At 40.7% G+C, this 16,590-nt stretch overlaps 1 protein-coding gene across 1 annotated transcript in view; it reads right to left on the bottom strand.

The window, feature by feature from the left end:
- COG3 (component of oligomeric golgi complex 3) overlaps positions 1-16,590 on the bottom strand; it is a 61,657-nt gene that overhangs the window by 27,365 nt on the left and 17,702 nt on the right. The window contains exons 8-15 of the mRNA XM_070800054.1: positions 15,398-15,478; positions 13,399-13,442; positions 12,805-12,931; positions 12,116-12,207; positions 10,859-10,998; positions 9,535-9,695; positions 5,354-5,465; positions 1,689-1,813 (exon numbers count right to left, since the gene is read on the bottom strand). Of these exons, the coding sequence (XP_070656155.1) occupies positions 1,689-1,813; positions 5,354-5,465; positions 9,535-9,695; positions 10,859-10,998; positions 12,116-12,207; positions 12,805-12,931; positions 13,399-13,442; positions 15,398-15,478 (882 nt within the window). The remainder of the gene's footprint in view (positions 1-1,688; positions 1,814-5,353; positions 5,466-9,534; positions 9,696-10,858; positions 10,999-12,115; positions 12,208-12,804; positions 12,932-13,398; positions 13,443-15,397; positions 15,479-16,590) is intronic.

The following is a 16,590-nucleotide window of genomic DNA, read 5'->3' as shown; positions in this document are numbered from 1 at the left end:
AAGCACCTAAGAGACTTCCCCAGGGTCTGTGATGACAATGGGTTCTATGTGGAATGTGGCCCCCCGGTATTTCCCCTGGGATCCTGGCTCCACCGTAGGAAGTTTCTGAATCCCAGCCTAACACTATCATTCAATACATCTACTGGGAGGACCTGGGGAAGAAGGGCTGCCAATATCCAAGTTTCCCTCTGGGAGAGATCTCAGCAGCTGGGCAAAATGGCTGAGAATCCAACTCTGTACAGGAGACCTGGCCTCACCCCTAAAAGTCCCAGAATGGAGTAAAAGGCGCTTTCTGGTTCAATTCCAGAATCTCTGAGCACAAACTCCAGGAATGATGCAGTTTAACATAGATACCAAGTAGTGAGCTCTCCAGTGAACCCATGAGTCCACTGTGCAATCCCGCTCAGGCCAGAGGGCGGTGAGCACAGAGGATCTCCAGAGTGGGAGGGGATACACACGTTCCCTTCTAAACCACACTCTTAAAAGACAGTGGCTTCTGAGCAATTAATTACATGATCATTGTAATCTTCCCTGATGGCTCAGATGATAAAGCATCTGCCTGCAACACAGGAGACCCGGGTTCAATCCCTGGGTTGGGAAGATCCCCTGGAGAAGGAAATGGCACCCCACTCCAGTACTCTTGCCTAGAAAATCCCATGGACGGAGGAGCTTGGTAGGTTACAGTCCATGGGGTCACAAAGAGTCAGACATGACTGAGCAACTTCACTTTCTTTTCTTTTCTTTCTGTATTTGATCACTTCTCTCTTCATATGCTATTTAAGTTGTAATGATCAAATTAATTTTTGAAAAGTGAATTAAAGTCACTGAGTTTTATAAACCATTTTTTGGGGTTTTAACACTAACAGTAAATAAATGTAGACAACTGATCATTCAGTGATTGATAAACTGTTAAACTGAAATGCTTAAAATAAATGTCACCTAAAATAAATGTGCAGTATAAGTTGAGGCTAAAAAAACTAAAAGGGTACTGCTAATTTCAGCAAATAATTAGTCCATGGTTAGTAACACATGTAATCTGTGTAACAAGGAACCCTTGTTCAAGAAGTTGATTTAAACTGAGTACACACATGTATACCTGTGGCAGATTCATTTCGATATTTGGCAAAACCAATACAATATTGTAAAGTTTAAAAATAAAATAAAATTTAAAAAATAAAAAAATAAACTGAGTATAAAAGTAGTTGCATTCAGTACTAAATGTGTATTATACGAAATATATGTATGTGACACTGGACATATTAACCTTCCTGCATCTTTTTCTTCATCTATAGACTAAAGACAGATGAACTAATCAATAGTTTTAAATGTGTTTGTAGCCATGAGAAACAATAAAAGCTACAGGCTTTCAGAAACAATAAAAGTTATATGTCTTTTTCTCAAAAAGACAACTACAAACATATAGACGAAATTTTACCCACAACTTCAAGGTGTTCAGAGACTACCCAAAGCCCATGAGAGGATTCTGAGGGCCTACAAAACACTCAGGTTAAGAATCTCTAAGTTAGATTGATCTTAAAGTTACCTCTGTATATAAAAATCTTATTATTTGCATCTAATACCAAGCAAAATATATTGCATCAAGATCTTAAAATTTAAATTAAAAAATATTTTAAGTCACAGAGCAAGCAATTTACAGTAAAGATACAAGGATTGACTGACAGACATACGTCTATACATCTGTACAATTTGGAGAGACAGACAAGAGTTCGTCGAACTGTAGGGTACCACATTCCATGAAGATCTGCTGGAGAAATCGTGGTCTGCTGTCTAGGATTGAGAGATTCAGATGAACCTAAAACCCCAAGTGGAAAAGAAGACATTTCACAGGTCTGTCTTACATGCACAGCAATTATACACGGTTAGCTTCTGTTACCTATCAAAGGCTGGAGGTATCCATTTTCTCTAGCCTCGTCTCTAATGGAGAATGTCAAAGGAATCTCCATAGCGACAAGTGAGATTGAACACACTGACCGAGAACACACTTGAATACCCACGTTTGTACATTCCAGCCGCCCACACGCAGCCCAAGTTGCCTTCTCCACACTGGAATCAATTATCTTTAGGAACTACATGAGCAGTATACACACATTACAGAATACCACACACCCAATAAAAAGGAGACCGATCTAAACATAGTCATGTGGACACAAGTCGGGGTGGGAGGGGAGTGAGAAGAAAACAAAGCACTTTAAACAGGAAGATTAATCAAAGCTCATTTGCCTGACAGCCTTCCACGCGCAGAACTGTATCACTTTCAGGCCCACACAGTATATCCAGTGCCCAAGTGACCAGAGCTGTGTGTCCAGCCCCCCGCCCCACCCCAGCCTCCCCAAGTCAGAAAAGGGAGCTGCCAGCAAGTGTGAAGAGGGGAATGAGAGGAATGTGGCTGCACAGCTGCACAGAAACACTTCTGTGAGAGAAGCACGGTCACCCGGGTGGAGGGACCAGAATTCGGATGAGCCATCAAAGTGGAGCTGAGACCACACTCTGAGACAAGAAGGGCAGACTGAAATGCGGGCTGCGTATTAGAACACATCAGGAAACATTACCAAAATTTTCATTGCAACAATGGTTTATGGTTACATGAAAGATGTCCCATTTTAGGGGGTGGGGGGAGAGATGCTGAAATACTCAAAGGTAAAGTTGCAATGATGTCAATAACTCACTTTAAAACAATTAGCAAAACTATAGATACAACATGATAAAATGTTAAGTCTTAAATCCAGGTGGCGGGCATAGGTGTTCATTGTATCAGTCCATGTTTCTGTGTATTTGAATTTTTTTAAATAATAAAAAGGTAAAAGTATAGCCAAGCAAAACAGAATTCATTTTTTAAAAAAAGAGCTATAGGGAATTCCCTGGCGGTCCAGTGCTTAGGACTCTGTGCTTCCACTGCAGGGAGCCTGGGTTTGAACCCTGGATGGGGAACTAAGGATCCCGCAAGCCATGCAGTGCAGCCAAAAAAATAAAAAACATTTTAAAACAGCCAGATCCGCATATGCTCAAAAGGAGACCTGGAAGCCGTGGAGTGGATTTATGCAGGAAAGGGCTGAGGGCAACGTTGAGGATGGGTGCTTTCTCTTTCATTCTATAAGCTTTTTTTTTTTTTTTTTCAAAAACATGATACTTATACAATTTTAAAAAGCTCTGCCTTACTTTAAACTAGGATATCTACTTTATATAAAATCTCTTAAGGAGAAAGAATGAACTAGACAAATTATATATGGAATATTTAGGAGATTAAGTATCCATAGTTTTGCTGAGAATGAGGCTATCTGCAGGATTCCTCCTTCAAAATGAAACAGCCCAAAAAGTACTCCCAAGTTAAAGTTTAGTGAAATAAATGTGTTTAAGTAGCTTAATGCCGGAAGTCAATTTATTTGTTCCTTTTTTCATTTTCCTGAGAACAGTTAATAGTTGAAGCGGCGGATGGGGAAAGTTCCTTATACAGCCAAGTCCAGGGCCTACTGGCTGCCTCTTCTGAGGAGCAGCGCAAACCGGCTGCAGGGCGTCTCCCGCACCTGCTCGCCTCCTCCTCCGTGAGCCTCAGTTGCCCTCACTTGCTCGACATGGCGATGAAGGGCTACACGTATTAAAGATACTGATAATCAGCCTCTTCACAGGATGGACCCTCCGCCAATTTGCCAATTTGCCCTGACATCTACTCCTACTGCGCTTCCCTGGTGGCTCAGATGGTAAAGAATCTGCCCGCAATGCAGGAGACCCGGGTTGGATCCCTGGGTGGGGAAGATCCCCTGGAGAAAGGAAAGGCAGGCCACTCCAGTGTTCTTGCCCGGAGAATCCCATGGACAGAGGAGCCTGGCGGGCTACAGTCTGTGGGCTCACAGAGTCGGACACGACTGAGCGACTAACACTTTCACTTCTTCACTACTCCTACTACACGAACATCACATCAGTTAAAGGCCTCACTTTAGAGGCATCTCATATGTACTTCTGACACACCAGAAGACCAGGGAAAGTGATTACTCTTTTTCTTTTGCTCCCCTTGCCAAGACTCAGAGTCCCGGTTTCCATTCCCAATTCCACCTCCATTCTGAATAACATCAGTAACCATATGGATGACCCACGTGGTTGTCCCTGACCTTCGCAACTCCAAAGACCTTTGCTTCCATTCCTGCACCCCTAGTCCAGATAGTTTAACTTTCTTTCAGAATTACTTTCTTATTAATTTCTACAGACTTTACTACTCCGAACTATTCTACCTCTTAATTATTAAAACTCGGTATCCCACTCTCTGGCCACAATGTCCTCAGATTTCTTATTTCTCAGCTCTTTACTCAAACCACTCTGCCAAGCCCTCCTCTCTGACTTCATCACACCCTCTCTTCCTACTTCCCACCCCTCTGGCTGTTCTTTCCCTGCCAACCTGGTACCGGTCCACTCCCTCCATCTGCTCCTAATGTCAGCCCCTGTTACGAGTCTCTCCCCAGACTTCCGCCACTATCCTGCTACTCTCTGTCCTGGGTGATCTTATACAATTCCAAAGTGTCAATGACGCCTCAGTCTTTATCTCTAAACCAGTCTTCCTCTTTATAGCTCTAGAGCAGTGCAGTCCAAGAGGACCATTATGTGAATCATAAACGTGACACATTAAAACGCCACCCTGGACTTCCTTGGTGGTCCAGTGTTTAAGAATCCACCTGCCAACATAGGGGGCACGGATAACTCACGAGTTATCCAGGGTGACTCTAGACAATTTTGCTCCTTGCATAACATGCACCCTAGTTCAAGCTATCCCATACATTTCTGTCACTTTTTCACCCCAGTCCAGGCACATTTACAAAATGCAAAACTGATGGTACAAGTAGCTGGAATTTCCAAGTCCGTGAGAGTATCACCTGACACCTACCACACTCTGGCCCGTCTCAGCTGCTCCTTCCCTATAAATAACTGGTGCCGAACCCACCAAACCACATGAGCTCTCCAAGCACCTATGGTGTTCCACTCCTGTCTGCAGGCCTCCACGCTGCTCTGTCTTAAACAACCTTATTCCACCTGGCTCTCAGACTCATCCACACGACAGCTTTCAGATTCGACAGCTCTGACTGAACCTGCCTTTCTGCACGCAAAGCTCATTCCCCTTCACAATTCTTCCATGGTCCTTCCACGGTCCCAGAGTCCTGTGCGTATCTTTATCCTGTCACCCCGGAACTTCTTGCTTAATGCCTGTGGCATGCCAATCTCCCCCGACTAAAGTATGGGCTCCTCAAAGCCATAAACAGTTTTTCATGCCTGAGACACGGCAAGTCCTCAATATAAGTTTATTAAATGAATGAATTAAATAATGGAAGTTAAAGACAGCATAACATACCAGATTTTGTTAGACTATTAGGAGGCTCTGCTTCTTCTAACCGAACATCTGAAAACGAAGCTTCTGAAGGTGATAACTTCTTCTGTTCATCTTTTAAACTCTGAGCAATTTGCTATATAAAGAAATCAGAGAACATTAAAAGTAGTTTTGAGCTGTGTCTAGCAATACGAACACAATGTTTCTATAAAGTAAAAAATATATATCCTAATTCATGAATAAATGGACTACTTAAGAGAACCATGCCAAAACAGCACATAGAAATGAAGAGTTAAACTGGCAGTGTCTCTATTTTCATAAAAGCAAACACAGACTTTCCTGAACCACTAATTTCAGAACCATTACAAGGTATGTGCTAAAGAGTCAAATATACAAGGTTCAGATTAGAAGCTTAATTTTCAACTTTATATTTAGAAACAAAATACTCAGATTTAAGACTGGATACATTGTGGATGTCAGACATGCTTGTATCAAGTGTTAGCTAACTCACACCATGGTTTTCTCTTTATGTGAGAACAGCTACAGTTTGGTCTTTTTTTAAACAGATTTTTAAAAATTATCTTATGGACTGGAAACTATCTGGCTCTTCTTCACTGCTTAAAAAATATCATCAAATATACACATCACTAACTACTAAGGGGGCAGTGAAAATCCTACCAAGTTACACTGGTTATACAGGCAGAAATACACAGAAATGAAGGCCTGAAAGACATTCAGCTACTGACAAAAAAGAAATGGCCAGATAACTATTCAGGAGACAGGCTCCAAATCAATCAGGCCTGTCCTTTCATTCTGCATGCACAAATCAGAAAATACAGCTAATCCCCAAAGGGCACAGAGATGTCACAGCCAGACCACGCTATACCCTCGACCCTCACCAAAAGAAAACAAGTAGATTCACTGAAAGCGGTATCCAAGAGGTTTAAACCAAGAGGTCTACACAAGAAAAGACTCAAGACACTGGCCATGTGATGACGGAATAAACGTATCAAATCTACCACTAAATTAAACTGGGAGGGGGTATACGTGTGTGCTAAGCCGCTTCAGTCATGTCAAGCTCTTTGTGACCCCATGGACTGTAGCCCACCAGGCTCCTCTGTCCATGGGATTCTCCATGCAAGAATACTGGAGTGGATTGCTACGTGCTCTTCCAGGGGGTCTTGCCGACCCAGGGATCGAACCCACATCGCTTACATCTCCTGTATTGGCAGGAGGGTTCTTTACCACTAGTGCCACCTGGGAAGTCCAAGGTGGGGACATGGGGAGTACATAGTAAACTTAATCACCTGACATCCTATCAGACAGAATTATTAAAACAGGTACTCTATCTAGAAAACCAAAACTGATATTCACAAGGAGACAAGGGAAGAAAGGGAGGAAGGAGAAAGCGAGCACAAGTCCCTGCATCAGGCTTAGAAGCAGACCCACTAACACCAGTCTGCCCAAGAAGCTGGCACTGCTGAAGGTCCCCACCAAGAAGGCACAGGCTGCTCCTTCACCAGGTAGACACCTTCCTGAGGTTATGAGCCCCAGCAGAGGTCATCTCCGTGGTGCCCTCCTCTGTGCTCTGACCTGTGCCGGTGACCCCATGGGCAGGAGGGACATGCTGCCTAGAGCTTTGGGCTGTGCCTCCAGCTTTACTGTGGGCCTGGCCCGTGAGGGGGTGACCAGCAGGTCCAAGGTGCACTGACTGGCTGACTTCCCAGGGTGCTGAGAGCTCAGCACAGGCCAAGGCCCAGGGTTGCCGTCACTAACTTCCCGGAACAGCTGGTGACACCACCAACTCCCCCACCCCGCCCCTTCCCATGTCCTGTCTCCACTGCTGTAACCTGCAGCAGTATACTTGACTTTGTCATTCCAAAAAATGAATCAATAAAAATAAGAAGCTCCAAGTTCTAATTCTGTTTTAGCACTAATACCCTAGGCATTATTTAAACTCTGTCCAGCACTCAAAGGAAATGAAAATACATTTGTAACTGAAAGATTAGTGAGATGTATCTAAGTCTTCAGACCACAAACTGGAGACGAGTACTGTGTAGTTTGGAGAAGGCAATGGCACCCCACTCCAGTACTCTTGCCTGGAAAATCCCATGGACAGAAGAGCCTGGTAGGCTGCAGTTCATGGGGTTGCTAATAGTCGGACACAACTGAGTGACTTCACTTTGACTTTTCACTTTCATGCATTGGAGAAGGAAATGGCAACCCACTCCAGTGTCCTTGCCTGGAGAATCCCAGGAACGAGGGAGCCTGCTGGGCTGCCGTCTATGGGGTCGCACAGAGTCGGACACCACTGAAGCGACTTAGCAGCAGCAGCAGCAGCAACTGTGTAGTTTTGAGTAGACACATTTTTACTAACAGACCATGACACATGGTTATGTGACCATCCACTCTGGTGGCTCATATGTTACTAATCCTCTTCTATGTCACTTACAAACAACAGGCAGATCTAAAGGCACAAGGTGAGAAATACGGTCAGGCTGAGCAGGTCTCGGCCAGCAAGCTTGCTTCCTTGCCTTCCTGCTTTTATCTACTTTGCTTGATTGTGCATCACTCCGGACACGGGCTCCTCATCCTCTAGGAGGGTCAGAAGCTCCCGTCGCTGCATCCAGTGGGGTAGCTAACCTGGAATCACCTTCAAGGCCACAGTCAACACAGAGGTCTGACCCGAGGAGGGTCTGGAAACAGGCCTGGCTGGCAGCTGCAGAGAGTCTCATTGTCACAGGAGGGCCAGGGTGAAAAGCTAGGAAGTTCGGTACAAAACTGCTACAGGACACCTGGGAGCAGTGTGCAGACCCTGCGGAGCACGAGCTGCCCAAAGCTGGTGGAAGAGTTCAGGGACCTGACCAACCGGGCTGGGCTTAGGAGCCAACTGTGGAAACTTCTTAAAGAGAAGGGAACACCAGAGCACCTGACCTGCCTCCTGAGAAATCTGTATGCAGGTCAAGAAGCAACAGTTAGAATCAGACATGGAACAGACTGGTTCCAAATAGGGAAAGGAGTACATCAAAGTTGTATATTGTCATGTTGCTTATTTAAACTTATATGCAGAGTACATCATGTGAAATGCTGGCCTGGATGAAATCAAGATTGCCAGGAGAAATATCAATAACCTCAAATATGCAGATGACACGACCCTTATGGCAGAAAGCGAAGAAGAACTAACGAGCCTCTTAATGAAAGTGAAAGAGAAAAGTAAAAAAGTTGGCTTAAAACTCAACATGCAGAAAACCAAGTTCATGGCATCCAGTCCCATCACTTCACGGCAAATAGAGGGGGAAACAATGGAAACAGTGACAGACTATTTTGGGGGGCTCCAAAATCACTGCAGAGATGACTTCAGCCATGAAATTAAAAGACACTTGCTCCTTGAAAGAAAAGCTATGACAAACCTAGACAGCATATTAAAAAGCAGAGACATTACCAACAAAGGTCCATCTAGTCAAAGTTATGGTTTTTCCAGTAGTCATGTATGGATGTGAGAGTTGGACTACAAAGAAAGCTGAGCGCCGAGGAAGATGCTTTTGAACTGCGGTGTTGAAGAAGACTCTTGAGAGTCCCTTGGACTGCAAGGAGTTCCAACCAGTCCATCCTAAAGGAAATCAGTCCTGAATATTCATTGGAAGGACTGATGCTGAAGCTGAAGCTTCTATACTTTGGCCACCTGATGGGAAGAACTGACTCATTGGAAAAGACCCTGATGCTGGGAAAGACTGAAGGCAAGAGAAGGGGATGACAGGATGAGATGGTTGGACGGCATCACCGACTCAATGGACATGAGTTTGGGTAAGCTCCGGGAGTTGGTGACTGACAGGGAAGCCTGGTGTGCTGCAGTCCATGGAGTCGCAAAGAGCTGGACACAACTGAGTGAATGAACTGATGCCACTTACAAACAAAAAAGAAAACACAAATTCAACTTAAAAACAGAATGCATAATGGAAAAGAAGAGATAACTGAACAGAATGTTTCTAAATACAACTTAAAGGAAGGACCAAAAAAAGAACACTCTAACAAATCATTTCTGTTCAGTTTTGTTAAAATGTTATTTCCTAAGATTTCACATCAAGTTTCCCTTGATTTTGCATCCTGAATGAGAATTAAAAAAAAAAATATCCTATCTTCACCACATTTGGTATAAAATATCCAAATGTGTGGGGGTGGGTAAAAGATCCAACAAGAAGACCCACCTCCATCATAACTAACTTATCAGGATACGCTAGATCTCCAGGAGCTGGTTTGTAGCCCGTGATGTCCGTCTGAATGTAGATGTGGGTCCGGTAGACAAGCCGCTCCTGTACATCTTCTAGCATCTGCTTTACGCCAGCTGCAAATGCCCCCAGCTGTTCAGCTGATTTAAAAACAAAAGTGCAATCACCCATTCCTTTAGATTTAGAAAATACTTTCTTTAAACAAGCAAAAACATTACAAAATTGTCTACAACAGGAAAAACCAGTCTTGCTTCAGGGAGTGGTTATATTCTATTTTGAAATAACTGTCTTTCAATTTCCTCAGATTTAAAGTTGGGAAATAAATTTGCCCTTAGATCTTCTTCCTGAGACTCTCTGAAATAACTTCTATTATTAATATGAATAATAAAATCTTAGTTTTAAAGTGCTCTGTGACTTTTAAAAGGTATCTCATATAGCTTCATACCAATCCTGAGAGATGGCTAAAGCAACTTGTTAACTGAGTTAATCCCCATTTTACATATAAATTGAGTTCCACAGATACTAAATGACTTGCTAACATTCTTACAAGGAAAAATGAATAAAAAAATAAAATGAGGGAATTTCTCAGAGGCTCAGTGGTTAGGATTCTGCACTCTCCTACCAAGGGTCCAGGTTCAATCCCTAGTCAGGCGTGTGTGCTCAGTCGTGTCCTAATCTTTGTGACCCCAGAGCGGACTGTAGCCTGCCAGGCTCCTCTGTCCATGGATTTTCCAGGCAGGAATACTGGAGTGGGTTGCCATTTCCTTCTCCAGGGGGTCTTCCTGATCCAGGGTCTGCTGCACTGCAGGAAGATCCTTTACCATTGAGCCACCTGGGAAGCCCCAACAGTGAACTAGAAATGCCCAAACAAAACTAATGGTTGGTTCTCTCTGGATTTCAGATGCCAGAAAGAACAGTAACTGCAATTATTTTATTACTAATTTTATACAGACTTTAAAATTCTTTCCCCATTATTATTTTAGTCACAGGATAAAGTGGTTCAAAAAGAGACAAGGCATCAACCTAAGTTTTAAATATATTAAATTTGTATAGGGATGTGGGGGGGTGGGGAATGGATAATCTTTTTCAAATTCACTGAGTCACAGATACAATTTAAAACCACCTTTCGGGACACTTCCTTGGTGGTCCAGTGGCCAAGACTCTGTGCTCCCAATGCAGGGGGCCTGAGCTTGATCCCTGGTCAGGGAACTAGATCCCACACCCCACAAAGATGACCCAGTGCAACCAAATTAGTATTTTTTTAAAATAATCTTTGAAATGATGATTTCTACTTATCATTTACCATTATTCTGTACATGATCTTCAAGCACCTCATTTTTAAGAATCCCACAAAGTTCCGAGAGAGTTTCTAAGTGAATAACATGAATGATCAATGGCCTGAAGACATCATACAACGACACACACAGTTTCTCCAAAAGTTCACTAAAATGAAAGAATGAAACATGGTTACCAGTAGTAATCCTTTCAGTATTTTCTAATAGTTTAAAAGTCACCCTTAATTACTTCCAGCCAATAAAAATAATGAAAATGTACTGGAAAATAATATGCGGGAACATTAAATAATGAGAAGTGAAAGGCTGAAAATAATTCTCTCAACTGTTTTTGGTAGAATCAATAAAAAAGCTCAGAATAAGCAATTCTCACAGTCAACAAATTAGCTGGCCCCAGCTGAAAGTCAATTTATTATAATTTTTACTTACATTAGCAATAATCTTGTGCATGTCTTTTCAAAAACAATATATTTCAGTAGACTTAATTTTCCTACACCATAAATAATCTACACTATAAAATAATTTGATTATTTTTTAATTTTCCTACACTATAAAATAACCTACACCACTATGAATCAAATGGTGACATTTTCCCCAGGAAAGACTGGTTCAAAACTCTTGAATACATACAGATTTAGATAAACAAAACTCAAAGTATTCTGGACATGCGCCTAGTATTTTGATAATTTTAAACATTTGAAAAGAAAAAAGTGAGGCTGTCTATAGTCTTTACATTGTCAACCATACTCTTCTATATGTAGTCTTTCACCAAAACCATGAGATGTGTTTGTTTCTTCCCCATTATGAGAGTCATAATCTTGGGATTCTTATGAGTCAAAATTGCCAATATGAAGAACCCAGAAGTGACTAACAGTGGGTTTGAAAGACACTTTGAGAAAAATAAGAAAAAGGATTTTAAATAGTATCTACATTTTTAAGTATCTCTCATGAGTTAGAATCATACAATTTTTTTAACTAGAAAGAATTATTATACTTAGTGGAGATAAACGGCTCCATATACCAAAATAGCTGCCTATACAGGATTCTTACTCTTGTAACTTACTGTTTCCATAATTATAAAAATATGAAAGCATATTGGCCTTTAAGCTGCAAATTTATTTCAAAGTAAATAGCCACTGTCTCACCCAACAATACTCTGTTCATATATCCACAAAAATTAAAACATGCCTTAGAGTACTACTATAATATGATAAGCCATTAGCAAATTAAATCTTAAAAACAAGAATTGGAGTCCATGTACCACGTACTCTAATTTTGACGTTGGTTTTGTGAAAAATTCATTGTAAAGCTGGTGCTCATCCTGGCACACATGAACCATAAAGGCACAGCCACTGCGAATCTGTGGGAAACAAGCACACACCACCTCTAATTAAAGGCGCATGACGACTCCAGCCAGCACTCATGAAGTAAAGCAAACATTTTATTTACAAAGAGACTATGCATATATAATTCATAAAAGAACTTCCTAAATAACAGAAAACGGTTTTCGGCATAATGGGGATATGGATGACTTTTATTTTCTTACGTTTTCTAAACTTTTGACAATGAAAAGTACTCTTCCAGTTCAAAGGGGGGTATGTAAAAAAAGAATCTATATGTACTTTCCTACAGTCTGAATTAAAATCACACTAAATAAAAAAGCACTTCTGCAGCAAAAGCTAAGATTAAACTGTCTACGTAAATCCACCAACTCTGAAACTTCATCTTTCAAAAAATAATACTTATTTGTAAATCATCACATGCTCAAAAAATAGATCAAAATTAGAATATTTTGCCCAAATGAATGCTAATTACTAAGTGAGATTTGTCAAAACTGAAAGATTCTGTCACTTTGTTGATGGGGGGACTAAAACTTATTTACCCACGTGCAGTCTCTAGGGTGTCAGAACAGCTTCAGAGAAGGTTTAACATGAAACCACAACAAGCAGAAACTCACCAAGGCGCAGTGGTCTCTGTTATTCTGGCTGGTCAACTCTGTTACAGTGCAAGTAATACTGGGGCCCAAAAGGAGTTCCCGCTGATCCAGGTAACACTGGTGGATGTCAGTTAGCAGTTGTTGGTATCTGATGAAAAGCAAATGAGACTGGAGCATAAACTTCTGATTCCAGGTATATACGTTAAATCTGATCTTAAATCCCAAAATAGGGTGCCAAGCCCCCAAGGTTATATATGGTTACTGATCACTTGCCCACATTAAAAACTAGAAATGTTTATGTATATAAAGAAAAAGCAAACAAACCACAATGATCTAATAAAACCTTTATCTTTTAAAGAAAGATTCATCTTCCAGGAGTAGTGGTCCTAGATCTACCTCAATGAGAAGAAAATCCAGGTATATGGGAAAAAGATGCTTTGTAAACTCATGAAGTCAGGTCTATGACCTTGCTCCCCAAATTGAGCTGTGTGCCACAAGAAAAGGCTGGTATAGCACACAGGTAATTGCTAAGAAAACATCAAGGACACAGCAAACTTGGAAAAACAGCACTTCAAGGAAGGTAATTTGGAAACTGAAGAACCTGTGGGTACTCACTCAGGTATTTTTTCAGATCGTTGTTCTATCTGTTCAATGAGAGTCTGTGGAATAAAGAAAAGCTCACTAACTTCATCTGTCTTAGTTATACTTTTAATTACTTTCTGATTGTAACAGTAAAGAAGCTCATGTTAGAAAATCTGGGAATACAAAAAAGCTGAAACATAAAAATCACCTAAAACGCAAAAATTAAAAAAAAAAAATCACAGTATTTTAGAATATTTTCTTTCAGTGTTTGTATGTACACAGTTATTTTCCTTTTTGAACAACACTGGAATTATACTATATATTCAGCTTTACAATCTGCTTTTGAAAAACTAATATTTTAAAACACTTTCCTTTTATTAAATAACTTCCGTTATCAGATGAAAATGTTTGAAAAGCCTTAGCCTACTGCCTGGCACTTAGTAAACAGTCAGTGAGTCATCATTATAAATACTATTTAAAACATTACTTTACATGACTATTTGATATCCTGCTGAGTAGATGCACTCTAAGTCAGACATTCTTCTATTGCTACTCATCAAGGTTGTTTTCTAAGAATATCAGCCCAGTGGTTAAGAGCTCCGGGTCTTGAAGTGAAACTAGAGGGTTTAAGTGCTGACTCCCAGTGGCTGTCTGAGTCCAGAGAACAAGCCCACGACACTGAGATTCCATTTCTGACCTTGGAAAGCTGATACAATAATAATACCTAAGTCCCAGCTGGGGACTCCCAGCACTGGGTCAGAAAAGATAAATATTTTTAGAGACTTTTGTTCCATTCTGCTAAAATGTTTTTGAGGAAGAAATTAAGTATTAATACATTCCATCAGCAGTATCACCTGTCTCACCAAATTCTGAAAAACATTGACTATTGCACCTTACTTTGTCAACTTCTAACAGACCAAAAATACCACTTACTACTGAGCCCTCATGCCTACACCATTTTTCCTAATCAAAACTGTATCACTGTTAATTGACTAACAAGCAACCAACCTGCTGCTGCTGCTGCTGCTGCCGCCAAGTCGCTTCAGTCGTGTCCGACTCTGTGCGACCCCATAGATGGCAGCCCACCAGGCTCCCCCGTCCCTGGATTCTCCAGGCAAGAACACTGGAGTGGGTTGCCATTTCCTTCTCCAATGCATGAAAGTGAAAAGTCAAAGTGAAGTCGCTCAGTTGTGTCCGATTCTTAGCGACCTCATGGACTGCAGCCTACCAGGCTCCTCCGTCCATGGGATTTTCCAGGCAAGAGTACTGGAGTGGGGTGCCACTGCCTTCTCCGGCAACCAACCTGGCACAATCTAAACCTCAAACTATCAACTAGCTGCTGTATCTTCTCTAAACAAGACCAAGTTCCTGCTTTGAAAAACAAAAACTCCTTTCCACTTACTTTCAAGATGGATACAAGGAAGAGAGTGGGGTCAAAGTCAGCTAAAGCAGACCACTCTTTCTAGAAACTTCACAACAATAAAAAAAAAGATACACATCCCAGCTCCAGTCGGCTGTATCTGGGATGACACTGGTTTAAAATATTGTACTGGTTCTCTGCTTTTCCTGAACTAGCATGACATGGAACACCCTTCCTGAGATGGTCTCTGCCACCATTCTCACTTATCATCACACTCGACTAAAGTCTGTGTTCTAGCATCAACAAATTACATGAGGTTCTCCCCAAAGACATGTCTTTTATGCTTCTAGTACCTTCCCTGTACCTGTTGCTCTCTCTGTAAAAAACAACCTTATCAATCCCCCCAAGTCTTCTCTAAATTCAAGCTTTTTAAGCTCAAATATCAGCTTCATCTGGAAACCTTCCTTGAGCATCACAGAAGAGCTAGGTGTTTCCTGCTCTGTGGGCTTAAAGCCCCTCAACATATACTGCTGTAATGTGGAAGGACAAAGCCTACCATTCATTCATGCTCATTTTTCTGGTATAAGCAATGGACCTAACATACATTAGCGTTTCCAAAGGGCTGGCTAAATAAATTTCATAGCAGTATCTTTTTTATGTCAATAGACTTACTCTGACTTTGGGGGCAGCAGCTCGAAATTTCACATAAAATAGTGTAAAGGCATTGTCTGCATTAGGTACAGATGAAGGATCCTAAAGACACAAGGCGGAAGACAGAGAAGGCAGGTAATTAGCAAACAAAAAATTATTCAGAAAATATAACACAAACCATGTCATATGACTCCTGCTTGGCCTATATACCAACCAAAAGCTTACAGAGAGAAAGACTAAATATTGTTATTGCTACATATAAAATAATTGTGTGGAGCTGCATCTCTCTCCTTTTCATAATTAAAATTTATCCTATGCGTCAAGAATTTTGGCGGTAAAAAAGACTGAATTCAGATTCACAGTCATTTACGGACTGTAGAACATTGGTCAAATTATTTAACCTCTCTGAGATACAGGGCATCCATTAAATGGAGACAAAACATATGCACAAATGTTTTACAGAGCTCAGATATAAAGCACTAACACATAGTAAGTACCATAGTTTTCAAAATTAAAAATTTTGCAAAATAGAAAAATCATACAATCTGTTCTGTAAGCTAAGAGCAATGTGAATGATGAAATGCAATACAAAAATCAGTAGCTCTGAACTGAAAGCTCAAGAAAATATTCCATATTTTTATAAAGTAAGCTTAAAAAATAAAATGTATTACCTTTAAGGTTTTATTTTTTTTAGGAAAGAAATGTGCTCAATGACCATCCTATCTAGCTCCACTCTTATTTTCTAACCTAACACTCAGCTAATTTTCCACCTAGCATCTACCACAATCTTTAATTGATTAATTTATTCCTTTACTGATTATTTATCCTGAATATAAGCTCCACAAGGGCAGGGACCTTGTTATCTCCTTTCACTACTGTACAGTTCCCAGTCCAATGCCAAGCATTTAGGAGGCATTCAATAATAAAGTTCCTAAATAGAGAAAATTAAATAATCCATCATTTATAAAGAAAAATATTTAAATCACCCATCATTTATAATTCCACCACTCAGAACCACTTTTATCGTTTTGATGTATTTCCTAGTATTTTCTTTAAAAAGAAAAAGTTTAAGTGAGAAATAGTCTGAATCTTTTTTATTATTTATCATATAGTACTGAATTATTTCTCACACTCTTATGTATTCTTTGAAAATAAAACTGTGACAGACAAATATATACGGCCATTTTTCTTATTATAAATGAAGTTGCAACGTA

The sequence above is a fragment of the Bos indicus genome, chromosome 12 (assembly GCF_029378745.1).
Source record: "Bos indicus isolate NIAB-ARS_2022 breed Sahiwal x Tharparkar chromosome 12, NIAB-ARS_B.indTharparkar_mat_pri_1.0, whole genome shotgun sequence".
NCBI lineage: Eukaryota > Metazoa > Chordata > Mammalia > Artiodactyla > Bovidae > Bos > Bos indicus.
The sequence above is the reverse complement of the archived record's forward strand: the minus strand, read 5'-3'. Positions and strand labels throughout refer to the sequence as shown.